The sequence below is a fragment of the Caloenas nicobarica genome, chromosome 8, assembly GCF_036013445.1.
Source record: "Caloenas nicobarica isolate bCalNic1 chromosome 8, bCalNic1.hap1, whole genome shotgun sequence".
Classification (NCBI taxonomy): Eukaryota; Metazoa; Chordata; class Aves; order Columbiformes; family Columbidae; genus Caloenas; species Caloenas nicobarica.
Window position 1 is genome coordinate 15,628,924 of NC_088252.1, and position 27,616 is coordinate 15,656,539.

At 42.3% G+C, this 27,616-nt stretch overlaps 3 protein-coding genes across 6 annotated transcripts in view; all 3 read right to left on the reverse strand.

The window, feature by feature from the left end:
* Positions 1 to 439: 439 nt before the first annotated feature.
* PIGZ (phosphatidylinositol glycan anchor biosynthesis class Z) lies at positions 440 to 2,734 on the reverse strand. The gene is made up of 2 exons (XM_065640461.1): positions 2,617 to 2,734; positions 440 to 1,992 (listed from the first exon to the last, which is right to left on the reverse strand). The coding sequence occupies exons 1-2, from the start codon at positions 2,732 to 2,734 to the stop codon at positions 440 to 442; spliced, it is 1,671 nt and encodes a 556-aa protein (XP_065496533.1).
* Positions 2,735 to 4,870: 2,136 nt separating this feature from the next.
* MELTF (melanotransferrin) lies at positions 4,871 to 21,930 on the reverse strand. The gene is made up of 15 exons (XM_065640452.1): positions 21,885 to 21,930; positions 19,139 to 19,293; positions 15,366 to 15,465; positions 14,451 to 14,633; positions 13,972 to 14,128; positions 13,043 to 13,110; positions 12,096 to 12,283; positions 11,732 to 11,912; positions 10,657 to 10,808; positions 10,146 to 10,242; positions 9,105 to 9,299; positions 7,335 to 7,491; positions 5,729 to 5,796; positions 5,439 to 5,626; positions 4,871 to 5,317 (listed from the first exon to the last, which is right to left on the reverse strand). Exons 1-15 carry the CDS (start codon positions 21,928 to 21,930, stop codon positions 5,039 to 5,041), a joined length of 2,214 nt encoding a protein of 737 aa, XP_065496524.1. The 3' UTR covers positions 4,871 to 5,038.
* A 2,989-nt stretch (positions 21,931 to 24,919) lies between these two features.
* DLG1 (discs large MAGUK scaffold protein 1) overlaps positions 24,920 to 27,616 on the reverse strand; it is a 154,457-nt gene continuing 151,760 nt past the window's right edge. For all 4 annotated transcript variants that reach the window (XM_065640450.1, XM_065640449.1, XM_065640448.1 and 1 more), the window contains one exon: positions 24,920 to 26,711. In XM_065640450.1, the coding sequence (XP_065496522.1) occupies positions 26,605 to 26,711 (107 nt within the window). In that variant the 3' untranslated portion in view covers positions 24,920 to 26,604. The remainder of the gene's footprint in view (positions 26,712 to 27,616) is intronic.

Sequence of the window (27,616 nt, forward strand, 5' to 3'; positions counted from 1 at the left end):
ACCAGCTTTTGTCTAGTCCTGTAACCTGTCTCCAGAAGCTGAGTTAATGCCCATTACCAGTAAAAACCACACAATCCACAAACCCTCTGTCAGATGTTATAAGAACTTTCAAAAATAAATCTCACATGGAAGAAGCTAAACTTGAATCACAGTTTTTGGGAGGCTCTGATTTCATCCTCTCTCATCAGGAAAATTAACACAAGTTCATATGAAAGACCGCAGGGGCTGAATAACTAATTTTAAGCAGGTTCTACCCAGAACTGGCTTTACTGGTGAGTGTAAGAGCATGAAGAAAGGGAATAAAGAGACCGAGGGGAGCTCCCAGCACCACTGCTTGTGCCGAAAGTAGGTCTGTGAAGAGGAAGGTCTCATGGTACCTTTGAGCAGTGCCCAAGTGAAGTGAAAAACTAAAGCATTTTTCTTCTAAAATCTAAAGGCTCTACTGATCTTTGTCTACCTGAAGGATGTATAATCCCAACTGACTTCTCCAATTTGCACTGAATAGGAAGGGTATTTGTGGTGGGTCTTCCATTGATAAGTGTGGAAATATCAAAGTCTCATTCTTGAACGAGACACCACATTTTGTGATTGTGGCTTTGACTGTACCAGGGATTATAACAAATATATGACAGTCATTGCAGGTAAAATTGTTTGCTCGCTGCCCTACTGTTTGGCAGAGGATTTCTTCTTCAGACCCTGCCATATCAATGACTTCTACATGCGTGTCTCTCTTCTGGATATTAAGCAGAGACCTAGGAGGCATGTATGTGTGAGCAAAGAGTAGAGTATAGTGTCTTGGATGGCTTGAGGACTCCGGAGAATGTACGAGTTGCTCTAAGTGAAACAAAGATGGTATCAGTCCTCCCTGGTGTAAGCACCCAAACAGCAAAGCCCCGAGAACATTGAAAATAATAATGATGTGTTTCCACTTCATAGTGCTGTTCTGTGATGTGCTGAACAGGACTAATGGCATGATGAGAGGAATGAGAAACCGAGGTTCTTGGTGACTAAACAGGGAGAGAAATGCCAAAGGAACAAAATAAAACAGCAGTAACGTTGGATTGCCTTCAGAATGCACTAATAGCCCAGACGACCCACGGTAACATGATTTGACCCTTATTAATTGATGGATGCATTTCTTTAACATTTTAAAACCAGCACAGATAGCCAGAACATGTAAGATCCCAAAGAGCATTATTCCATTGACTGTAAAATGTGTAACTCTTGGGTGACTTCCATGCAGTGCAAGATTATGAGGATTAAGATTATAGCTGAGAAAATTTAAAGGGGTTACTATCAGTTTCTCATTTAATTGAGCTACTACATCAAATAGGCTGCTCTTCTTAATGCTGTAGAGACCGTCTAAGCCCATGGAGGTAAAATAGAAGGTGTCAGCTGTTACAAAAACGATGGCAGTAAAACATGCACATAGGACAAGCTTCAAAAAGTGGTTTATGACAGTTTTAATGCTCTTTTGAGAGCCAACAACTAAACCTGCCCAGTAAAGCAGGGGCATTAGAGCAAATGCCAAAAAGGTTGGCCTGTTGAAAAACCCAGCAGCTGTTATAATGCCTATGAGAGGGCTGCTTGTTGGCTCTGCTGAGCTGCCATCAGACCTTGTTGAGGAAACCAGTACCATCAGAAGAGCAAAGAGGAGTCCTTCAAGTGCATTGGCAAATGTTCTTGTATAAAACACCAGAGTGACATACGACCCAGCAAGAAGTACCAGCGCTTTCCACGGATCCGCATCCCAGAAAGGAGCTAATCGATAAACACTATAGTCGAGTATGAAAGAAAAGATTGTAAAGAGAAGGCGAGGTGATACAAGAAGTGTGTAGCTGTTGATGCAACTTGAACATACGTCCAGCTGCTGCAAAGACTTGATCACCCAGTAGGTAACTCCAGATGTCATTAATGGGAAAACAACTGTCCTGCAAGGAGAGCTGGAAAGGAACTCCCAAGGATAATAGACCTGTAGGTTTAAAATGTCTCCTATAAAAGAAGAAAAAACAAAAACCATACATACATAATATATTTTATTCAGTAATTCAGCATTAGGGATATAACATGAGAGGCATCGTGATGCAGAGCAGTCCCTAAACTCCTGAGACTACTGTCAAAATTGAAATTTTTAGGAGTATGCTATTAATCTTTACAAAGCTTCAAGAAAAAAAAAAAAAAAAGGTCTGTTAAGGTGATGGGGTTCCAGGCACCACTTGCCGAAGACAGCAAAGACACAGTCCACAGCTGCAGCTCCACGCCCCGTCTGCTCGCAAGAATCGCTTTGTAACAGGGAACATACAGCGGGTTGCTCGGTTCAAGTTTCTACGCAAATATTTGCGTGCAATGTGCAGCACAGGAGGGAGGCTGCACCTCAGAGCGACGGCATATTATCAATACGTGCCTACATGTTGTGTGCAGCGCTTATATTCCCGCGGAACCCGCGCTGCAGGGGAAGTGCCCCCCCCTCGGGGTCTCTCCACTCCGGGGGACCGGAGCGGCCGGGCCCGTCCCTCTCCCGCCCCGCAGGGAGCATTCCCACCGCTAAGCGCTTGTGGGCACCGCGGGGCTGGCCCGCCCCAGCGCCGCCCCTCGCGGCAGCGCCCCCCGCCTTACCTGCCATCACCTCGGGCGACTGGAAGAACTCGTCGGGGTGCAGGTAGCCGGCCTGCGGCAGCAGGCACCAGCCCGCCCGCAGCGCGGCCAGCAGCGCCCACAGCCGCGGGGCCCGCATGCCGGCACCGGCCCCGCCGCGGCAGCGGCTCCCGGCGCCGCCCCGCCAGGGGGCACTCGCGGGCCGGCCGGGGCGCCGCAGCGGGAGGCCGGCGCGCACGCGCAGCGCCCCGCAGGGCTGCGCGCGACAGCGACGGTCAACGCACCGTAAATTGTAATTATTTCATGACTGATCAAAAAAAGTGAGTGGCCTAGAGATCAGGAAATCGGCAGTCACGGCCTTCGGGTGACGGTTTGCCAAGACGAGATGTAGAACACTGCGCGTTTTGTGAAGACGATGAACATCCCGCGCCTTGAAGTCACGGTGTCGTTTGCGGACAGATCAGCTCAGTCTGCTTCCATCCCCTACAGATACATAGGTTTGCTCACGGCGAGAGCCACACTGGGCTCTTAACAACAATACTGCAGGGAAAATGTCAATGCTGCCCCTTCTGAGCAAATCTGAGATTTTTTTTTTAACTGCTTGTCTGTAGCATTGTACTCACAAAGGTAATTCGCTGCAGGGGGGAAATGAAATTTTTGTGCAATTCCTGCCTACAAACAAAATTATTCCATGAAAGAAGAGAGGTGCTGAATCCAAACATTCATACCAGCACTGCAAGAAAACTAGGAGGATGTGAGCTCGTTCAGGGGCCCTTCTAAGGAATGGAGCAATGCCTGATAACGGTAGGTTAACACCACCACTAACAGCCTCACAAAGCCAAAGATGGCTTGGAGATCCTGCTATATATCTTATTTAAAAAGCCACTCTGCAAGTTAGAAAGGATCCAAATGTAGCAGAAATGCACACACCAAACCCATGGAATATATATCTAATACAACAACTACGTATTTGACAGATAAAATCTAAGTGTATTCAAAGACATAACAGACAGAAAACCACGGCCAAAAGGCTTCAACTGAATGGCCGGAAGTGTTGTGGGTCCCCACCTGAGAGGAGCAGAGCTCAGACCCAATGACTTCAGTCCTGTGTAATTGTGGTTTTGGATGCTGCTGCACTGTGTCACTACTTACTACTGGAGAGACAGCTCTAAAATCTCAAATGAAATGGCAGAAGGCCATATTTTATCTCTTTCCCTCTTAAATAAAATGGGTGAGAAAAGCTGGGAAAGTGGGATGAGTGAGCATTAATTTCACAGGAAAGTGAGAAACTATGTAGTTTAGCTATCAGGCCACAGTCTGGATAAATCATAATTACCTCGTGTTCATTTGTTAGTTTTCATTTATTTACATTATTATTAGCTGGTTTTGCCAGTTTTTATTATGTTGAATGTCTCTTCATCCCAAGATAATGAGGTGGTAGGTATAGCCAGGAGGATGCTGCTAGCCAGCAGCACAGCAACATTTATTGTTATTGCAACTATGGATAGAAATAAAAATGGAATGCTACAAGCCAGTAGATACAGAAACAGTTAATCAGAAGTGAACTACTTTGTTTCACTAACAGCAAATACAAGTTTCATGCACAGGCGCTGGGGTAACTCCATGTGGAAGGACAATACCCACAAGTTTCTTGGTGGAGACTGCATCAAATTAATTATCACAAGGCAGATGACATCTCAGGCAGTGAGAGCACTGGTTGTGGAAAGTCAACAAACTCAGTGGATCCACACATTTGGCTTCATTCTTTCCTCTGCCAACAAGCAGTCCCTCCAAGTCTTTCTGGTCTCTTTTTCATACAGTGACTATGGAGATTCTCCCTTTCTTCTGCTGGAAGGTGGAGGACCTTACCCATGGCAGAAACTGTATTCTGGACTACCGGTCATCTGTCCACAGCCTGTCTGTCCTCTGTGCACTTACCTCTACTGGCAGCAGAGCTCAGGAAAAAACGTTACCCCAGCAAGGGTAGGATGGGATAAGCAGGGATGTAGGAGTCAGAACGTAACCAGCCAGGCGGCCAGAGAGGATTCACTAGACAAGATTTTTGCTACTGCCTTCCAAGATGCAGAAATTCTTCTACAGGTCAGAAACCCAGTATCCAGCAAACAGCACCTGGCAATCCTCCAGCTCAGGGTGGTTCAACATCAGCAATGATGGCAAAGATGCTCCAGTTCTGGACTGATCTTGTAAACCATGCTGACACTGTATTGCTGGCTTCTGCCCCAAATTCCACTCCATCCACATGGACAGGGGCAGCTTCCAGCCTCACCACAGTCCCCTGATGGGCAGGTGCTGTTAGCACTTGCCCTGCAAAGAGGCAGGAAGAGGCATTCAGAGGTTAACACAGCAGGTCATCAAAACAGGAGCTTATCTGAAGAAAAGGTGGTAGGGCAGAGGTGGCCTGGAAGTTGCCATTTGGGCCATACTAGTCCAAGCCTTGTATCTGACATAAAATAAAAAGGGGAATGACAGTTGTCACAAGTAGGTATTGTCTTATCTTATTACTTGCCCCAGAGCACTGTGGTGTTTGCATCCCTTCAAGGGACTCAATATATTCACTCCCCAGCCATTCTGCATATGTCCTCCTCTCTTCTACTGGCACGATTGCAACAGCAGAATCCTTAAAAATCAAGTCTTTTCCTTGAAAAGCTGAAGAATCAAACATTTTGAATCCGTTTCCGTTGCTGCTGTTTCCAAAGTAGACCTGAAAAGAATGCAAAATTTTCAGTATTTTGCAAGACAAGTGCCACATTCCTCTCGTACAACATGAAAGACAATAGGAACTGTTTTCTAATTCCCCCATGGAATAAATAGATTATTAATACCTGGGCTTTGTCCAGTAGTCCATATAGAGCAAAAACGCTGGTATCTGGGTGAACCATAATGGCCTGAGCTGGCACTCGAGCAAGGTGACACTCAGCAAACTGGGTGACTTCAGCACGGGCACCATTTGGACACAGTAACTGGAAGTCACTGGACTTCAAGTTTTGAGCCCAACTATCAGTATTCTTACCTGAAAAAAATAAATGGGTCATTGTCATTCATTGAATGCCTCAGAGCAAAAAGGTTCTAGAAAAATAACTGAATTATAATAGAGAGGTATAAAACTAAGTACCATCTGTGTTCTCAAACACTGTCGAGTGCTTCACAAAGGCCACATCCCCAGAGTTCTCTGCCAGGCACCTTTAGGAAATGGAGATAAAAATTCAATTCCAAATACCTTTATGTGAACCACTTTTTTTTTTCTAGTACCCGATAGGTTTAGAATTCAATTTTTTCTTACATACATACCTGCAAACAAATGCACTGGACCCTAAAGTAATAAGCAAAAACAGAGAAACGAAGCATCTTGAAAGAAGAGAAAACCAACATCTTTGCAAAGTATTAAAAATATTCTGAATTAAGAATTTTAAGAGTGGAATACAGCAGAAAATTTTTATTAAAAACATTGTGAGAAATGACAGGAAAGGCCAATATTAGATGAGCAAAGAAACAGAAGATATATTATGTGATACTCAATGCAGTATTCCCCATCTGCTAACAGTCACTTTCACTCCTTTTTAAATCATATACAAAATACATGTCATTAAGACCTTTTAAATACCTAAAACTGTGCACATCACTCAATGAATTAAACATCATCTATATTAATAAAAGTAGCGATCTCTATATGAAGTTTGGGCTGTATGTGCATTATTATCAAATGCTCAATCTTGGAATATGAACTAGGTTCATACAGCCTGTAACAGCATTTGTTCCTTCTTAGGTGACTAGTAGTTCTGTTCATCTGTGAAGTACAGCAGGGGAGCTGGACTTTGTCTGTAAAGCATGTACCACAGCAGAGCAGCTGGACACAACTAAATAGATTTGCAGAAAGTAGTTCTCTAAGTCCAGCACTTCAATATTTACCAGGCAGCTGCCATTGAAGTCTCCTGCCCTGAAGGAAAAAGAGCTTTCACTGCCAGCTCTGTTACATGCACCATTACCTTCAGAGGTGAAGGTCAGGAAAAGGAAATGCTACTTCCATATCCAAGAGTTTCATAGTCTTTGGGTATGGTACCACATGTAGATGTTCACTGTTACACAAAGTATTTATTCCATTTGATACTATTTTCCCCCCTGTACCTTTAGCAAATCTTGTTTTGAAGAGGGTTTGATATTTGAACATTGATCATAGTTGTTTCTGCTGTTCAGAAACCTCCCTTCACATACAGCCACCACTGAGTAAGGACAGAGAAGATGCTCTCCTGAACCCCGCTTCACCAGCCTGCCACATTCAGCATGGACTTACTGCAGCCAGATTCTGGCTACTATTTGCCTGCTTCCCTGCTAAAGCTCTTTATGGATGACCCAACCATTCAGCGTGGCAGACTGTCCATCACACCAGATTAAAGCAAGGCTGGAGACAGATGACAATCCACTTGGTCCTCACTGAGTGGGTGCTTATTGCTCTGCAAACAGAGACATGGATGTGGCTGTTGGCCATCTGGTTGGCTGCAGGCCAGGAAGCTGGCAAAAGGCTTGGACATGATCTAATGTAATGCCTTGTGACGTACCTGGATTGCTGAAGACATCTGTGGGCACGTGTGCAGCTTCATTTATGGCACATGCCATCTAACTGTAACAACAATAACCACTTCTTGCTGACCGGGATGGAAAATATTTCCTCCTTGCATTTTGACAAGCTGACAGGCTAAATGACAACCACACTTATTAATTACCTGAAGGCTCCACTGTAGCTGTAATAACGTTCTTGGCTACTTGCACTGCATTGATTGTTTCCCCTATCATCTCCAATACAGAGCTGACAGAGTTTGGATGGGTAATTGTCCTGCTTAGCTGAAGGCACACAGCTGGCAGAGAAAAACTCACTCACAGCTGGGGAAAGAAAGACAAACCAATATAATGAGTGAAAAGCATGAGCTCTTCACAAGAAAGGTAGTTGTACTGTCATGAAGTTAGAACCAATGCAGCTTTCAGTGAAACACTAGAAACATGAATTACGGCTTTCTTCCTGGAATTCACAAACTACAGCTTTTAAAATATTTTCAAAGCACCATTTAGCTGATTAGGTAATGAAACCAAAGAGCTTCCTGGGAGACAGGAAATAGGCAAGCAAAATTCAAATCTGGAGTCCTGCGGTCAAAGATCCTTTGCTCCATTACTAAATACAGTCTGAAAATAAATGCAATAAAATTCAGGACTGGGATACATTTACTGCAATGACATCCCAGAGCTGGAAGTACCACCTAGGGGGGAATACATCTGTATAGATAATGTGAGTTTCTGTGACTATCCTAGTATTTCTGTGAGTATCCTAGTATCCCAGTATATCCTATCTGACTTGGGCCACTATCCTCAAGCAAGAGCTGAGCCAGACAGGTGTGAAAGCAGGATTTTCAAGAATATATGATAAGCTTGAAGTTGATTAAATACAAAAAGCAATGAACTCAAATGCATTTCTGAAAACTGGAATAAACTTTTGCAGTTTGATACACCGGAGGCCAGGGTTACCATTGAGATGGGTCTGGGCAGGCTGAAGAAAGAACCTCAAAGTTCAATAAAAGTTAGTGCAGAATCCTTTCTTTAGGATGGGGTAAGACCATGAAAGGCTGGGGGCTGGCAGGCAGAAAAACAGCTCTGTGAATAAAGGACCTAGGGATGCTGGTGGACAAGCTGACCAAGAGTCAGCAGCGTGGTTTTGTGCCAATGAAGGCTAATGGCACACTGAGTCATGTTGGTGAAACGGTCAGGGGAAGTGATTATTCTCCTCTGACATCTGTGCCAAGTTTTGAGCTTCCAGTGTTAGAAAGATATTAACATTCTAGAGCAAATGTGGTGGAAGGAACGTGGGATGCTCAGAGGGCTGCAGCACGTGACATACCAGGCTGAGAGCTGGGTTTGGTCAGCCTGGAGATAAGACAACTAACATGGTATTGCTGTCTTTCTTCAAGTAGTGGGTTTTTCAAGGAGATAAGAGTTAGATCCTTCTCAGAGATGCAGAGCAAAAGAATGAGAAGCAACAGACCAAAGTTATGAGAAGGAAAATTCTGATTAGATACAAGAAAAAAATTGTTTATATCAAGGATGATAAAAAACTGGGACAGAGGTCAAGAGAGGTTGTGTGTAATCTCCATCCTAGGCGTTACTCAAAACCTGCCTGGACATGGCTCTCAGCAATCTGCTCTAACTACTTTGAGCAGTTGATTGGACTAGATGACCTCCAAAGGTCCCTTCCAACCTAAAACAGACAATGATTTTGTGATAAAGGAAAGGAATACGTTCATGTTAGATGTAACATTCTCAGTATGGTGCCTCCATTAGCTTACTCTAGTGGCAAACTTAAAATTTCAAATTCTTACATTAAAAACACAACACCCCTTCACAAATAGATAAGCTTAATATAGAGCTATGAAATATCAAAATCACTTCCCTAATGAAAGTTTATTAGACTGTTACTGTATTTTTTATTTGTAGTACTGTTGTCTTACCTTGAGGAATATTACAGTCTCTGGTCTTAATAATGCCCCTCTTAATGAGCATACCAATGGGGATAGTCCATCCAGCAGTTCTCCCCAGCCCTGTGTGGCAGGACTTCTTCCCTTTCAGGTCACTGATGGTGAATGCATTGGACAGATTTCGTTTCACTAACACCACAGCATAGTATGCATTGCTGTTGTCATCAGCTTGCAGAAAAAAACAAAACACATTACAGCTTCCCTTAAGCATTCCCACTGCTTAACGATCATCTACAAATCCGTTACACTTATCGGGTGCCAACTTCAGTTGCACCAACAATCAGCTAGTCAGAAAATATGAAGGTACACGTAATTACTCTTCACTTCTACTACTTCACAATGTTGCATTCAGTTACAGCCTGTACACTGGTGCTGATACACACTCGAACTGAATCACCTAGAGATAAACAAAGTGCTCTTGTTAACACCAGCTCTTATAAATACATCCCTCTGAAAAACAACATTTGAGTCATTAGTGACTTGGCAAAACTTTTTTTTTTTCCATGTGAAAACCTCAAACCTGTATTAAAATTTCCATGAGCTTTGCAGCATATTGAAATTCTGCCTTAGTGACAGAACGTCCACAAGCTCTCTTTTCATTGGTGACTTTGAAGCAGCCACATTGACAGGAAGAACTTGTTTCTAACTAGAATCCACTGTATAATTTCTGTGGTTTTGCTTCTGCTAAAAATATTTTGATTTTGTGAATACTACATTTTTCCATTTTAAATATTTTTTTTTTCAGAATTGAAAAAATAAAGAGGTACAAGACTCAAAACTGCCAAAGACTCAACCTGGTCCTGCAGCAGGACAGATAAAAGTTGCCACAAACTCCCTGTAGGAACCCTTTCCATACTTATTTCCTCCTCTATCCATGATGTGAGGATAATAATTCTCACTTCCTTTGAAAACAGCTTTCCCAGCAGAGCTAGGGAAGAGAGGCTGTACTTTTAGAGTTGTTTTCAAACAACCTGGAAAAATAAGGTCTATATTTGTGTTTCCTGATCTTCTTACCAGAGTAACTTTCTCCAGCAGCTGGTACAAGTCCGTAAGTCTTCCCGGCTGTGTAAATATCAGCTCCACCCAGAACTACAGCATCACTTTCCTTTTTCTGAAAAATAAAATCAAATTTCGGATTTCTGTGAAAAAACAGCAGATACCTTCCCTGCTACAATGACAACCCCTCTAGTATCACACCTGCTACATCGCAAAGGGCAAGCCTGGCAGCGAAAGAGCAATACACTGCTAAAGAAAACCCCCAAGACCTGCAAAAAGCATCATCAGTGACATGGGAGCAGGAGATCTCACACATACAGGTTTGAGCTAGATGGGCAACAATGTCCTTGTCACAACTGAAGATCATCAGCGTTCAGGCCCATCCATACCACATCAGCTACACAGATCACCTGCTTGAAATCCAGTATTCTTACTGGTCACCTAAGTGCGCGTCTCTCTAACCCTACCCACCCAGCAAAGAGCAGCTTGTGTTAATTTGGTTTATTGCACAAGGCTTATAGCAGCCTACCTGGATCAGCTCCATGCACTCTTCCTTTGTCTTGGCTGAAATACACTGAATTTCTGGTTTCAAACTCTTTTTCTTAAAGGCAATTGCCATTTCACCACATTTCCAAATCTCCTCAGTGGATACAACACACCAGTTCAGGCTTTCTGGCAATGCTGCACGAAATTGAAAAGCAAATACCACAGTTCACTTCTTTGTAACAGACAAGGAGAGATACACACTGCCCGCTGTCACATATGTACCATACATGTTATTAAAAATGTTTACTCCTGGTCTTTCTGTCTATCTCTCCGGCTCAGACTTATTCCTGATTAGAAACCACAGAGCTCTCCAGATTAGTGGTATGTCCACACTGCAAACCTATCCATAGCAAAGGAACAAGAACTCCTAACAATTGCTGACCATTAAGCACAGCTATAATTGTTAGCTAAGTGCAGCAAAAAACCACCCTGAATGCAGGTTTCCTCATACCTGCCAGTCACTGAGCAACCCCCAGAAGCGACAAGTCTGGGAGGTGGGGGCTTTGCCACAGCACATCTAGGAGGCTCAGTTGCCATGATTATTAAGCTTCTTAAGGCAGGAATTCTTACAATCCATGTTTCTGACTTTGCCAGAATGCACAGCAAGTAATTTCTACATTCTTCCAATAGTGTAAAAAAAGTATAACACTTCAATGAGGAGCAATTGAGGGTTTCTTCAACTTCTAAAGGAAATTCTCTGCTAGAAACGCATTCATCTATTCTTTATAGACTAGCTGAGGTTTTACAGAGCAACGCATTACTATTTCCCCTTCTTAGCAAGTAAGAAATGGAATACCAGGTAGCAGTAGCAGCGTTCCAGAAAGGGTAGAAAATGCCTGAATTTTATAACACAAAGTGGGCCAACTTGCACAGGAAAGTATTCTGCAATGTGATACTGTTTCTAGGTCAAAAGGTGACCTTTCTCCATGCTCAAAGATTGGACTGGCATCTTGCCATAACCCTCCAAGGGTCAAAAGAAAATAAAGCAGAATAAAGATGGTCTCTGTTACCAGCTATCTTTGTTCATGGTTATGAATAGGAATCTAAAGATGACTTACTGTTGGGGTCACAGCTCAGAGCTTGCATGGCATGAAGATACTCATCACCCAGCCATGTCTGGTAATCCTCAGCTGTGATTGCAACGAGCTCTGTGGTGGAGTCTCTGAACAGAAGATTCTGGGCACTATAGGCTGCGGAGTCAAACATCTGAAATCTGGTGCCTACTCCATTAAATCTTTGCTGTAATGTTAAATAAAGAAAAAAAAACCCTGTCACACATCCCTCTACCTGGGATGTGTGACATCTCATACCCCTTTGAACCCCACAGAGCTGAAGATTCCAGATATCCTGTCTTCAATTCAGCTAGATGGGTGGGAGAACCCCTCTAAAATGCAACGCACTGATTAAAAAATGGTGTCCTACTTGTCCCTGGTTCAGGAGCTGGAAGACAGCTGTCCCATCTATGTCAGGCCGCACAACCACGGCACGTGCGGGGACTCGGGCCAGGTGGCAGTTTCTCCACTCTGTCACATCAGCCGTGTTGCCGTTGCGGCACAGGAGCTGGAAGTCCTGGGAGCGGAGCTGCTGGGCCCATGAAGAAAGACTTCTTCCTGAAACCAGACAGAACATGCCTGTGGAACACACATCAGGTGGGGCTGATGCCTCTGGCTCCATGTCTGCTCTGAGCATCACACACGCATGTGGAGCAGAACACACATCTCCTGAGCATCTTTGAACTAGTCCTGACTGCACAATATACCCCACACATCTATGTGGCCCTTTAGTCTTGTATCTCTGATAAGACAATAAACAGTTTAAGACTTGTGAGACTGCACTGAATGGTAGCAGGGTCTGCAGCAGTATCGAGAGCATCCCTAATTCTAGGATCACATGCAACTTCTTTATTTATTTATTTTTTTTTCTTGCAAATGATGATCAGACAAGCCCATGATATTAAAGTAATGGTATGCTCAAGGTAGATTTCACAAAGTGCCAGATAGGGCTGGCCACATCTTGTTAACTTTCTGCTAGTCTGCTGAAATCTTGGCGTAGGCAGGAGCAATGTAACAGCCTAGGTCTGTATAAAACTAAGACTTTAGTGCTGTTGAAGCTCTTTCCAGAAGAAGCTTAACATTCCACCTCTAACATTTACTAAAACTATCAAGCATTTTAAAACAATAATTAAAAAAAAAAGGATCACATGGACTCCTGTATCTCCTGGTACATACAGCTGTGGATTTTTGCTATTAGAGTATTTTTTGCTGATTCCTCAATTCAAAATAAATCAAACATTTGACATTGTAGTGTTATTACAGACACCATACTTCAGACCTTGCAGCCACTATTCAACAAGATTCTGGGTTACTCACCATCTGTGTTTTCAGGCACTGTGCTGTGCTTCACAAAAGCGACTTCTCCAGCACCTTCGGCCAAACACCTAATAAGCATAAATCCAACCACCAAGACGTGTTACAAAGCACAGCTCCCGTGCACCGGACACTGCTGGCTGACAGCCACAGGGCTGTACGCCACGTTCCATCAGCCACCGACACTGACCTATTTCCTTGTGCTGAGAGTTTTGCTCAAGGCAGAGACTAGTGGCTGTTAGAGCATGAAGTAAACTATCACTGTCATTTGGTGAACATGGACAACATGTTCAGTGCTGCCTGGGACAAACACCATGACCTTCTCTGTTCAGGAGAGTTCTCTGTCTAAGGTAGTCACACAATTCTTTAAGGGATACACAGGGAGGATTAAGTGTTTCACACAAGCAAATTCTTCCCTTGCTTGGTTAATGCTATTACTCAGAGACTGGGAGCTGCAAAACAGCACACAGACATGAAGGAGGAAAATAAAGAAAGATTAGTGTGCAAATGTGGTGTCCACAACTCAGGGCAACTGAGGTAGGCTGACTGAAATAGCTGAGTAGGGCAGCAGTTCAGCTCTCAGACTCCAAGGGTCACCAGGTTTTACTGGGAAAGATACAGCCTGCTGAAACACTCAGACCTGTGTAAGCAGCTGCTAGACAAAGCGAGAGCAATGGGACTTCCCTGCCCAGTATAAGTGCTAAATATCCATTTGGTTTTAATACTCAGGTATTAATACCTGAAATAGTGGGTTTATAATTACTTTTGTTCAGTCTCTAGGTTTCAAGCATGGTTGTCCTAACACAATAGCAGATTTTCTAACAAGATCGACTGGAAGTTCTCTGGCTTCAATGTTCTGTCAGTGAGGCCTGGATACGATGGCTAAGGAGAGAGCATAGCAATATAAATATTGACAGATCCGTGATTCTTACCTAAAAGCCCCACTGTAGTCATAGTATTGCTCTTGGGAATTTTGTTCACATTTGTTCTGCCCAGCTGAATCCCCTTTGCAGAGCTGACAGAGGGATTTGGGATAATTTACGCCATTTGCTCCAGGAACACAGCTTGCATTGAAATAGTCACTTACAGCTAAATGTGAAGTCAGAATGAGAAATTTTTAACAATGAATAAACAAGATCCTACAATCTCATTTTAACACATCCACATAGTACCTCTCTGAAAACATTTAGAAGGGATAAGTAATTTTGTTTTTAAAAGATGGTTCCCAAGTTTAAAAAACAACAACCCTGCAGTCTTCATCAGACCTACGTTTGGTCTATTCTATCTTACAAGAAGCATCAAAGCCAAGGAACACAGCAGCTAGAACCACACATTTCTGTCCATGCTCAGGGTCCCAAGCCCGTAAGGAAAGGTGCTGCTGAAGAACAGACCTTTGCCCTGTAACTCTTACCTTTTGGGAGGTCACATCCCATTGCTGCCAGGCGCCCGCTGTCAATCAGATAACCCACTGGCACATCCCAGCCTGCAGTTCTGTTGATGCCTGTGTGACATGAAGTGACACCCTTCAAGCTGTTGATGGTGATGTTGGAGCTCTTCCTCACCACAGCCACAGCATAGTAGGAAGTTCCAATCTCTGCAGCGTGGGAAAAAAGAGAAGCATTGAATTGATACAATATAATTGTAAAAAAAAAAAAAAAAAAATCTCCTGTTGTCTACTAATTTGATCTTAATTTTGACATGGCATAGCAAGTTGATGTCACTGAAGCATCACAGCTGATTTAATTTCTGTTTTACAGTTTGATATAATTCATAGGGTCTGAAGTGACCATAAGGTCATTTAATCTGACTTTATTTGAATTAGAAACCACTAAATGTCATTCACTTTTCTCCAATTTGAGCTCATAACCTGGCTAATGGAGACAGCCAGCCTCTGGATCATGAGGCCCATTTGGTTTTGAGCAACTGCAGTGCAGTTCCTTCACCAGGGTCACAATGTGGGTAACGGTGGTGGGGAGCTGCTGCAGGTGATCCAAGTCCCTGTGGACTGAGCCCAACAGGCACTTCTGAGGTTGCCATGGTCAGATCACACTGAGACCCAGCTGCAAACCAAATCCAGCTCCATCTCACCATGGAGTGGTGGGACAGCCCTGCCTGCAGACTGCTGCCAGAGGTGTTCCTTCCCTTGGGGCTCCGAAAGCTTCCCCCTCACATTCTGTTATGGGCAGGAACATCCAACAGGGAGCCTGACCATTACCTACTGTTTAGTGTCTTCAAGAGGAGGACCCCAAAATAAAATGGAAACAGTGAAAAACCATAAGAAAAAGCTCCTATTAAATAATCTAAAAATTATTTAGTCAGAATATACCTTGATCATAGACTTCCCCAACTACAGGTTTCAGACCATGCTCCTTTCCAGCCTGGTAAATCAAATGACCATCCAGTGTCACTGCATCTGCCAAATCATCCTGTGCAGACACAAGGGCAGAATACATTTTGAAGCTTAATTATCAGTATTTCTCAACAGCCAGAGGCAGAGCACCCATGAATTTAAGAGAAAAGGCCCCCTTAATCTGCATTTGTCAGTCTTCTCCAAAAAGTTCTTTTAAGGGTGCTCACATTTCTGAATAAGAATTATCAAGAGAGATTTTAGAACTTCGAAACCACCTTCCTCCAAAAATAATGCAAGAAAAAAAGCCCTGGGCCATGATGGCCTCACTAGTCTTCATAGTCCAAAGGAATCTTAGAAATGAATCTTGTAGCTCTGTGATTAATCTTAAGGCCCATCAATTTGGAGGTTCATTCATCTCTACAGCTAGTGCACCAAAGCTTAAAGATTTAAATAAAGTAAATATATTTCTGAGGTCATAGACAGTTTGAAGTAATGTCTTCAGGGGCTGCAAAATCTGAATGCTGAAGTATACTCAAAAGCAACCTTCAAGCATGCTGGCTTGTACCTCAGCAGACAAACAGCCACACATTTTGGGAGAGGGGGAGCAGACGGCAGTGCATTTCAGAGAAAGAGGAGAGCATCCAACAAGACTGTGTGAAGTGGAGGAATACAAATCTGAGGCATCTGCTCCTGGGAAGGTGTCCAACAATACTGTATCTTTTCAGCTGACTATAGCACCAGGCTGGCTGGAATCCTGCTCCAGATGCAGGATTGCTCTGGATAGCACAGGCCTTGACTTCCCACAGCAGCAAGGACAAGAGAACAGCTGTACGCACCTCTGGGCAGCTGAGCCCAGCTCTCACCATGTCTGAACCCAATGGAAGCCAGGAGAGGGCATCTCACACAGACAAGATACTGCTGAGAAAATAGCCAGCAGCTTGACATTTAGCATTTTTAAGCTGATTCCAAGTATCTCATCAGTTTGCTTAACCTCTGCTTCGGCACTGGAGGGGGTAATTTAATTTACTCATCCTTTGGCAGTTTGCTGAGCATTGGTTAGGGTAGGGCTAGGACTATGCTGCCTAGCACACTGAAGTCATTTCCTACAGGCTGAGCCACATAAAAAGCTTGAAAAATTTTAAAGGGATCATCCAGGAACATAGGTAATACATTGGTGTTGATACCTCGATCAGATTTGAAGTTGCCATGTAATTTGAAATATTTTACTTAATTGGATCAAGGGAGAAAAAAATATTACATTTATTAATTGGCAGAAACACCAGATGTCTTGAGAGTTGCTTCTCATGAATGAGAGCTGAACAAAGCTCCAAGGGAACTTGGAGAGGATCTGGTGTTGGGAGATGTTTGTATCTTGAAGGACAGGATCTTTCTGGAATAACCAAATTTGATATTTCTCTGGTGAGAGTCAGAGCACAGGACAACAGTTTAGGAAGCAAATGTCCTGTTGTTTAGAAGGGACACCTGACAGTGAGATGAAGAAGAGGTGGTGGGAGTTAGAAGGATCTTACCGTCAGGGAGAACAAAATGAGCCTCTACAATTGGTGGTGAACAGGAAACACAGCAGATAAAATTGGAAGGGCTGGCACAGAAGACGAGGACTGTATTTCCATGTGTGACAGCACTTTTCTGATTGGCAAGCTGAGTCTTTGAGCTCTGTTTAGCAGAAGACCCTCCTATCACTAGCTTGTGTATAAGTAACAGAACAAGACAGAAAAAACATCTATGGTTTTTAACATGAAGTAGTTTACAGGCTACAGACCTCTCCTTTAAACGCATACAGTCACTGCTGTGGTGGCATATCAGCAACGGTGTGGGTATTTTATTTTTATTGTAGTAAGCATTTGCCAATACATTAGCAAAGGCACAGGATTATTCCACACAAGATTTTTTTATAAAAGTGTGTGTGATGGTAATACCCTGTTAATTATTTCCAGAGGAACTTCATTTCTGTGTGTCACAACATTTGACAATTACCTAGAGAAGTGTTTAAAGACTTGCTGAAGAATAGCTCTGGTCACATTAAACATTGTCAGATTCCCTAGTTTAATATTTAGACATTTCTCAATTTTTAAACACCTTCAAAGTAAAAGGTTTTTTTACTTTATCTGTGTGCTAACACATTCACAGGACTAAGTCCAAGTCATGTAGTGTTATAAAACAGTGGATCTGTGCCTCTTCAGCTGTTGTGTCCCCCCTCCCTTTTTGGCCTCAAAGAACAGAGTTCAGTGAAGATGCAGACTCAGGGTTTCCACACAGCCCCACACAGAGAAGGCCAGCTTAAACATTTAGTAGATTATCAGCACAAGAAAAACGAGGTCTCACGGACAAAGTCTCATCTAAAGCCTTATAGTGAAGATTCACTTTATCAGAAAGCTACTTAATGCTATCTGCCTGCAGGTTTCAGCATTCAGCCAATTTAATTCTACAGCAATCTGAGGTTTCAGATGCGTGCCTGCTGCTTGCCGCGGCTTACAAATGGAATTCTGTGTGCACTGTATTTCAGAAGTAGACACTCATCAGTCCTTTTAATAACCTGTTTTGCAGAGCCTAACAGACCTCCCTCTGTGGAATGCAGCAATCAGCCAAGTGGTTTGAGGAAAGATCCACGTACGTATCAACGTCTACTCCTAACATTCTTCCATACAGTCTTGATTCCCTTGCTGAAGAATGGTATTTATCAAGAGGTAATATAGTAGTTTTAGTAGTCAAGACAAGCCCTCTGCTTCTATTTATAAAAAATTACAAGATCCCCATTTCTGAAATTTGCTCCTTTTTTCTGGCCACACAACCACATGCCTCCTCTTCCTTCAAAGTACTCTGCCTGGCCTCATCTGGTTCTGAAACCCTGGTCCTTTACAGGCTGTGCTTCCTCCACAAAACCCCAAGTTTTGGGCATGTCAACACAGGATGTACCAAGAGTATTATTTGTTAACATATCCAGCCATCCTCCCCTTCCCCCACACTCCACCAGTGAAGATGACCACGATTACCTCCTTCCACATTTCCTCCAAGATCCACTTGCTGCCTCCAACTCCCTCCTAACAAGGGAATTCTTTTCCATAAACTACTTTGCAAGGCCACATTTTTACAGTCTTTAAAACCTTCCCCAGGGCTGTGCTCCTTTCAGAAGCCGAGCCTGCTCTGATCAGCTGAATTAATCCAGCTGTGTGTGCATGCACTTTGTTCAGCCTACGTGCTACTTTGTCTCTCTCTTCCACTCTGGTACTGGGAGATTTGGCTTTACGCTCATTTCATCTGTGCATGCAGCAGTTGCCATGATGGGGCTCTGAAATGGGAGTTTGATCCAGAGTTTATCAAAATACAATCTACTTATAGGCTCAGCAGCACAGCTTTAACTACTGTCTGCATCTTACAGCTCCATCCCTCTTAAATATCTGCTAAGTAAATGTAACAATTCCCAAATTAAAGATTAGCATTTGGGAAGGAATATTTAAGACCTTTGCTGTGTTCCTAATGACAAGCCACACGTGACTAGCCAAACAGAGGACACAGGGCCATTCTGACATTCAAGTTCACATGTATACCTTCATGTCTTTTTAAGAAAAAAAAATACATGCTTTGATTTTTTCAAAGCCACAAATGCCGGGAAGCATGTGGTCAGCTGCCTGGATCAGACACTCATCACACAGCTCTGTGCATCACCACTGGATTGTTATTAGGTACATGGGAAAATGAAATCAATGGCACTGCTGTCACTCACAACTCACCTTGATCATCTGGGTACAGTTAGCAGCTGACCCTCCCTGTGTGCACTCCAGAGTGGGAAGGATGCCAGCCCCACCAAAGGCCTTACTCATGTCATTACATTTGGCAAGTTCTTGCTTAGAGACAGTGCACCACCGGACACGTTCCAGGCTGAGAGCTGCAAACACAGCATCAAGAGAAAATATTATACAACACATCAGTGCCTTCGTAACAGAGAAGATTCCTGAAAAGCCAACCTTTTGTTCTGTTCCTCATCCCAAAGCAGAAATAAGTCAGGGCTCTTTCAATATTGAGTCTTTAGAAATCGTTCCCACTTTCATTCAGATTAACACAAATACTGAAATTTTTTGGACTGGCAATAAGAGAGGCTCAAACTCAGACACTGCAACCTGATGGCATTTATTTCTGACCTAATAAGAAATATGGGTACCATGGGACAGACTATTCTTAAAACTTTGCAGAATACATCATCTTTTCTGAAGACAAAAGTGTTTAAAATGATTATTTAAAATTATATGCTACAAAACCAAAGAGTCTGTCCAAAGACAAGTCTGTCTCAAGCATTGCTAAGTTAGTACCCAGAGCCCTGCCCCAGCCCTTTTTGGTCGGAACAAAACAGCCATCCTAGGTGCTCAGGAGCCTTGCCACTACCCATATTATGAAAACTAGAAAAGTAAACTTGTCCCTTCAAAACACTTTTTCATAACAGGCTGTTTCCACAGTCGCGAAAACAGGAGGGTGGTTCCATGAATGAAAAGACTCAAGTTTGAGCAGTTGAGGTTGCATTAATCAGTGAAGAAAGGTGTCTTTCAGGGGGCCCAAACACCACCTTTTCTAAGTGCCAAAGCTACAAACACTTTGTTGCTTTTGTAAGGATATGTCATCATGTGCAAACAGTGCAGCTGTACATAAACTGTGCGTGCGAGTATGGTTTATGCTGATAAACAGGCAGAGATCATTTTTATAAGCAGGTGGCACCACATTCCACCACTTTTCTATAATTTTGACTTTTGAGTCTGCTGCAAGTTGCATGTGGTTTTCTAAAAACTCTAATGGGCCGTCTACTTCCCCATCAGTGTCAGGCAGCTGAGATACCACATCTAACTCTGAAAGTTAAAATAACTCCATTAGTGCTCAATAGTAGCTATGCACGTTTTCTGACTTAGTGGCTGCAGACTAAACGAGGCCATCAATGCCACAAACCTTGTTTTGGACCCAACACTGAAAGAAAGCTTGACTGGCTGTTCCACTGCAGCTCTGAGCCAGCTCCACTGCTGTCACCAGACATTAAGTCAGACTTGGAAAGCTCACAGGAAGTTTTCATGGCAGCATGTGCTAGGAGAGGGAGAAACAACTCCCCACCATGGAGCTGCAGAATTCTGAGAATCAAGATGGTTAGAAGAAGGGTACAACATGGGCATGGTAAAAAGGCAGCTCATGGAAACTAAACATCTACCCTCATCCAGCTCGGTGAAGTTTTCACTATTAGTTTATTGGGGCAGGAGGAAGAACCTAGGTTTTTATTGATAAAGGTGTGGGGGAGAGAGGGAGTGTGCATGCGTGTGTGTTTGTTTTGTTTTTCTCCTAAACACAATCAATTGAAAATGAAATTGGGGTCTGAGCACCTCAGTATGTATGGCTAAGTGCCATTCTTCAGTCTCAGCATTCTGGTTTTAGATATAAACACACCAGAGATGATGAATTAGTTGTATGAAGAAATCGTTAGGCATACACACCTGAAACAAAGCTCATGTGGCTCCATATTTCAGCCAAAACAGTGAAACAGCATGAATCTGTGGCTTTTTTTCCTTGCTCGTCTAAAAGAGGTAATTAATTTGTCCCTTTCCAAATTGCTGAATTTCGTTGTTAAAAGAAAGCCAAATTCTGGGCTATTTCTTGTTTCCTTCCTTACAAGCTAATCCAACTGAAGTTGGCTTGAGCACTGACAAGGTCTGTAGTTACTTTCTCTTCCTACTGCAAACCAAGAACACCTTAAAACAGCGGGTCAGTCTCTGAACCCAAATTTATTCTCAATTTTGGCCGTCCTGTAAGCTACACATGAAGCATGAAATGGCAGGAGCTGGCAGCTTCCATTTGAAATATGCTCAAGGTCCTAAACACACACATAACTTTATCATTGACAAACATCCAATTAACTCCTTTCCTGAAAGTGTTACATTGTTTAAGATATTATCAAATGGCTATTAATACATCTATTAACATACTATCAAAGGCTTTCAACAGAAACAATGTGAAAAACAAAACAAAACAAAACCACAACAAACAGGATCATTTATTTTTGAAGAATTGCCGAGTGCTTCAGAATCAGCATCCGCACCTCTGGTGAAATTAAAAGCATTCACCATTAGAACCTGGGAGCGACAGGAGGAAGCCAACACGTCACACGGAGCATGGTAGGTGGAATGGGGCTATTATCTCTATTTTTACAAAATAAGTGTCATAGAACTGTTCACACATGTGAGAAACAGACACCACTGAACCAAAAGAAGTAGATGCAGGGCTGAGGAAACACAACATTTGACATCACTGAGTCAAGACACGTACATGGTGTTCACCACAGCTTTTTCTACTTCTTCTCTATTTTTTCTATTCTTTCTTGCTATTCATTTTCCTGGCCATATGAGGTTAGTTCTGAAATGGTTCTGGTTTCCCTCTGCTCTCTCACATCACACAGAAGTCAACCAAAAAGACACCATGCCACAGCAAAAGGTTTTTGAGGGCACTTACCAGCATGAAAGAAGAGAAGATAGAAAACAGTTCTGGAGATCTTCATAGTGAAAATGTTGGGATTTGTGCTTTTTCCAGCCTTCAGAACCCCCCAAAGATCAAGGCTTCTGCAAGTGTGCTCTTTCCAGCCTGCTCTTCAGTGAAAATCAGCAGCATTCAGTTGCAGGTGCACTTTGTTCAACAATTTATCTTGCTTACCTTGGCACACGTCACCTCATAATGACTATGGAGAGAAAAAAAAAAAAACACCTACCTCTCTCTTCACACCGCCTCTACACTTGCAAAATAATTCAGACTAGGAAACTGCAAAATGCCTGAGGCACCACTGAGGTTGTTTCTGCTTTAGCACCACCTCTAGACTTAGAAAAACAGCTACACACCAACTGACAGGGGCAAGGCAGGGCTGTGTAAGGAAATCCTCATTTTGAATTCTACATATTCTCTACTGGGGCTCAGGAAGCAAAAGTACATTCAAGCAAAGCACTTTACCTGACAGAGCTGATGGTCACTTTTTTGGTCACATTCTCAGCATTCTCATGAATGTCATAAAGCCAGAACAAGAAACCCAGGCTTTACAGCAGCGCAGCTAGCACACTCCACAGGTGGTACAGCATGTGCTAAGTGCACTTCTCCTGACATTTAATAGCAAGTGCTATGAAATAGGTTTTTAGAGAAGGCCCAGGAAGGCTGCTTTCTCCCAGGAAGACTAAAAATGCTTCTGACAATAGCTCTGTTAAAAGCTGCTGTGACTTTTAGAACAGCTTTCACAGAGCAACACTCATTTTTCATCATTTCTCATTAGTCTGCAGCTGCCCGTAACACTTTTTTTTTTTTTTTTATAAAAGCCATTTAGTGCTGCTTTGCTTTGCTGAGTGCCATTTCTCACCCAGCTACCAGAGAAAGAACAGCCGTGTACCACCGTGAATCCCCAGGCACATGTCTTTACCATCTTGCACCAACACAACTGAGTGCATCCTCCGGACAGGCTGAGGGCAACCTCGCTGCTCTCTGCACCTTAACAACGTGCTTCAACTTTTGGTCAGCCCCAAATTGGTCAGGCAGATGATCACTGTAGGCCCCTTCCAACTGGACTATTCCATTCCAGTCTTTAGTAATGTTGCATGGATGCTTTCAGGAATTAGTTACTTAGCTACTTGACTGCAATTTGGCCAGGCTGCTAGCTGTAAATCAACTAGCACCCATAAGACAACAGCTGAGTTTAAGTCAGTTAATTGCTATTTCAAGTTTAGAACTTCAAAAAATAGAGCATGGCTCCTCCAGACTTTATTCTTTAACAAAACCTTATGGCTGAACTCTGATTCTGGCTGCCCGGAACATCTGGAACTAGTCATCCCTTTGTTGTCTAAAGTGCTAAAGAATGACCTGGCACCACTGGAGTCCTTCCAATTTCTGGCAGGATCCATAAAGTCGGACCCCTCCTGGGCCCTTCCCACTGGCCAGATTAACCTCTCAAGCCTCCTGCAGCCAGGCTTAGATATATACAGATGACAAGACTGTAGCACAGTCCTAGCACCAATTGCTTAGGACTGCAAGGGTAAGATTAATAAGACATTAATTTGGCACCAGGCATCTCCTGTTGTTCTTCTGATCCTCTAATGGGAAAGGTTCAGAAGGCAGAGGAGCAGCTTTCTGTGTAGGAGGCCTATTCACAATGCAGCTCCCTCTAAACCATCACACAAGCACAGTTCATGATAATTTGGCTCATTTTCCTATTTTATTCATAACCCTACAAATACCCATAGTTTAAGGGGATATTAAATTTCTTAACCTAATTTTCAGCGTAATTTAGCAAAAATGCCTACAAAGGAAATGATTAATATAACTTCATAATAGAGAGCAAATACTTCATCAAGCATGCTTCTGTATAGCAGTTACAAAGAGTTGGGTTAGCAGGTAGGGAAGAAAACCCATGGTGCCTTCACTGGGCCAGCAAAAGCGGGGTAGTAATGAGTCAGTATGGCACCATTTGGATCTCCTCATCACTCCAGTTGTTAAATTGGAAGCCTTAAGAGAAGTACACTTGTCATAAAATATATCTCTAAAATGCAGAAAGTGTACCCACGAATCAAATACATATCAGCGCCCGATACTTACATAGCGAGATCCAGAGAAACAACAATTAATGTGAAATCCTAAAGATTACAAGATAAAACAAGTAAACTAGGAGCATCAGCACTGTCAGAATCAACTGTTCTGTGAGGGCTCAAGGGCAATATCTGAAACAAACAAAACCAAAAATGCAAAGACACTATCCCAGAGTCCTTTGGGTTTTCTTGATCCGAGAGACTTATTGTCACTCTGCATGACAACCGTGCAAGGTAAGTCCTGTGGGCTTCAGTCTGAGTGTCAGATTTGGTGACACCTGGCTAGTCCAGGACAAATGCCCAGGAGACAAGCTCCAATATATGAAAGAGTAATTCCTCATGTATCTATTCAGCTGAACAGGACTCTCTTTCTGATGCAAAAAAAAGTTATAGTAACCTCTGTTAAAAAAAGAGGTAGGAAAAAACCCTATCCAATATAGAGATCTCAGATGCTATTATAGTTTGCAGATTTGATAACTGAGATTTAGATACTTCTATTTTTTTTTTAAAGTTGGTCTGTTTTAAGATGTCTCACTATAATTCTCAGATAATCAGTCACTTTCAAAGAGGCAGATAGTAGTTCAAAAATTTCTGACATAACTTATTTTAAGTTGCATCAATCTTATCCACCTTGCACTTCCATAAAGCCTCAGGAAGACAACATACCTACTTCACAAATCTAGAAAAACAAAAATTATTTCGGGCCATACACCAGCAGCTTACACTTACTGTAAGTCTTAGAAGCATTCCACGTTACACCAGCAGTATTTGTGTCCCAGGTTTAAACCTGCATTTAATGTAACAACTTCACTGGCCCCAATCTGGTCAGTGTTCTCTAACACGTTATTTTCATTTACAGTCTGAGCCAATTATTTTAAAATGCTACAACATCTGTATTTCTTTTGATCAAAAACACACTTGACAAATATATTGTACAATAAAGTTTATTAGCTGTTCTCCTCTTTCTAACAAATGGAATGGGTAGTGTTGATAATTCTTTACAAACCAAAGCTAATTTGGTTGTGTGACAGCCCCACGACTGCCGTAAGTACATCCCTCTTATAAACAATCACTTTCAAATAAACAATGGCAGGTACCAAATAATACAGGAATTAGAGAATTTCATTACTGAAGGTAGTTCCATATTTTGGTACAACAGATTTATAACATTCAGCACAGAAGTTTGTGCATCGCAAATGGAAGATCTTGTGCCTACACAATCCGAAATGAACATGTACCAAAAAAATAAAATGTGTTGTTGACTGAATTCTCCCTTTCGTTAAGACACGAATATTACAAGGAGGGGGCATGGAGAAAACAGGAGGGAAAAAAAAAAAGAAAAAGAAAAAAGACAAACACCTGAAATTCCATAGAAAAGAGGAGAACTTCCACGTATTTTTTTCTTGTAACTAATACTCCCTGGACTTCAGGCCCAGCCACCATAGCCCATTTGATTTCTCACGATTAAGGAAGGTAAATTCTAATTTGTATTTTTATTCAAAACAAAAAGCTAGGAGTAGGTGGTAAAAGAAAAATATATATTTTTATATATATATATATTTATACGTGTGTGCAACTATGTAAAGAAAATAATTCCCATAGTTACAGAGTTCAGTTAAAGAAAGTTTAATATATATATATATTTATTATAACAAAATAGGCAGTTATTGTGGGTAAAATATTCATTAAAATCTGACCCCTAAGAACACACACTTCTTTAGGCTACGAATCACTCTCTCATTGCCCTAAAGACCATCTCTGCAGCTGTTTTCTGTATTACTGCCAATGGAAATTTGGCATTCCTCTGAAAAATACAAGGTTTCCTAGCACCTAAACATATTTTAGGCTCAAAAGGTGTGATGACCATTATCTATAAACAATTTCTGTAAGACACTATAAATAGTGTTTCGCGAGGAAGATTAAAAACATTACACATCTTTGTCCCTAGCAATTTTGTTGGCAAAAAAATGAAAAAGTAGATTATAAGAATATCCATATGAAATTATGAAAATCAATATCCCTTGAGGAGTAGTAATGGGAGTTAATGCAAATGTTAACTCAAAATTTGAAACGTTTCTCTCTAACTGCCTGGAAAGAAAACCAAAAACCAAACCAAAACAAACCCCTGCGAGAATAGAATTTAACTCAGAAAATATAACCTGAAATTGATTGCCCTGACCAAACCATGCTATTAAAGTTAAGCGTGCAAAGTTACTCATGATTTACAACTTGCTTGAATATACTTTTCTTTCAATCGTTATGAAATTTTAAAATAATGTCTATAAAGCTTTTTTGAAAAATCTTTGAAAGTTACGTTCCCTTAAACATTAAGGAATTTTACCAAGCAATTCCCTCCCACCCCCACCCCAAGCTAATAGCTGGTCAGGCCATTCCAATGTCATGTTTGAAAAATGGCAAACCAACAACACACAATAATACAAATTATTTAAACTAAGAGAGACACCAAATGTAAAGCATCGTGGGAACTGCAGAACGTGATGGTTGGGTATGAACCACGCTGGAAAGAACTAGAGGCAGGCTCCGCTGGAAGGGCTTAAGAGTCGTCAGATGTAGTAGATGATGTCAGTTAGAAAATGAAAAATAAAAATCTGTTTTCAAAATTTTTCCTTTGCTGGAACCCAGATGTAAGGCCCAGACTGTTCTTCTATGATCTGTTTCACTTGGTTGTAGATTTCTTCCAGTGTGTCTCCTTGGACAATAGCTGCAAAACATAACGTGGCAATCAGCAACCATCCTTCTGGCTGGGTACCAAACCCAAGATGCTCCCAGCCCAGCTGTTCTTTTCTCTCAGAGAGGCAAGAGGATTTCAGAGTGCTGAAGGAACGGACACCCGCTGACATCTTTGGTTTCTGTGCTGGAGTGAAGCACGTTTTTGGTGGTACTGCAAGATACACAAAGCACCATCTCTCCCACTCAGAGGCTCAGGGTTAGGAAGTGGTTTTCACTCTCCTACAAGCATACACATACAGCCAAGGAGGTTTTTTTGCTTTTCCTAACCATGTTAGAGTTTGCCCAAGTCAATTCGTATCCTCATGCCTTTTGGTCCAACCTACATGCGTGTTTTCCTACACAACAAGGCAAGACAGGGCACAGGGCTGTGTCCTCCCGGTTGCTCTGAGTCAGGCTGGGTGCACAGCGGACTGGGGAGCTGCCCAGCTGGACCTGAGCCCTCACAGCACAGCTGGCTCACCTGGGGGTCCCACCTGCCAGCACTGCCTTTGTTTGCAGCCCAAAAGAGGAAGAATTCATTGAGTTTGTTGCCCAGCCAATAGGTTCGAGTTTTATAGACAACAGGCTTCCTCGTATAGTTAAAAGTCTAATTTAAATTCAGATTATTTAAGTTAGATATATTTTCTCCAAGGCTAGAATACAATTAGAAATGAGCCAATATGGATGCGTTCTGACATATCAAAGTATGGCCTGGTAAAAAAAGAGGATGAAGTTTGAGCTGTTCTTACCACAGCTCAATCTGAAAAAGCAATCACCATGAGATAGCAACTTCTTTTTAATTAGGATCACCACCTCAGTGTTGATAATCCAAGAAACAAAGTTTAACATGAAAGATAATTTTGGAGGCAGGCCAGACTCACTCTTTTGTGCATTTAT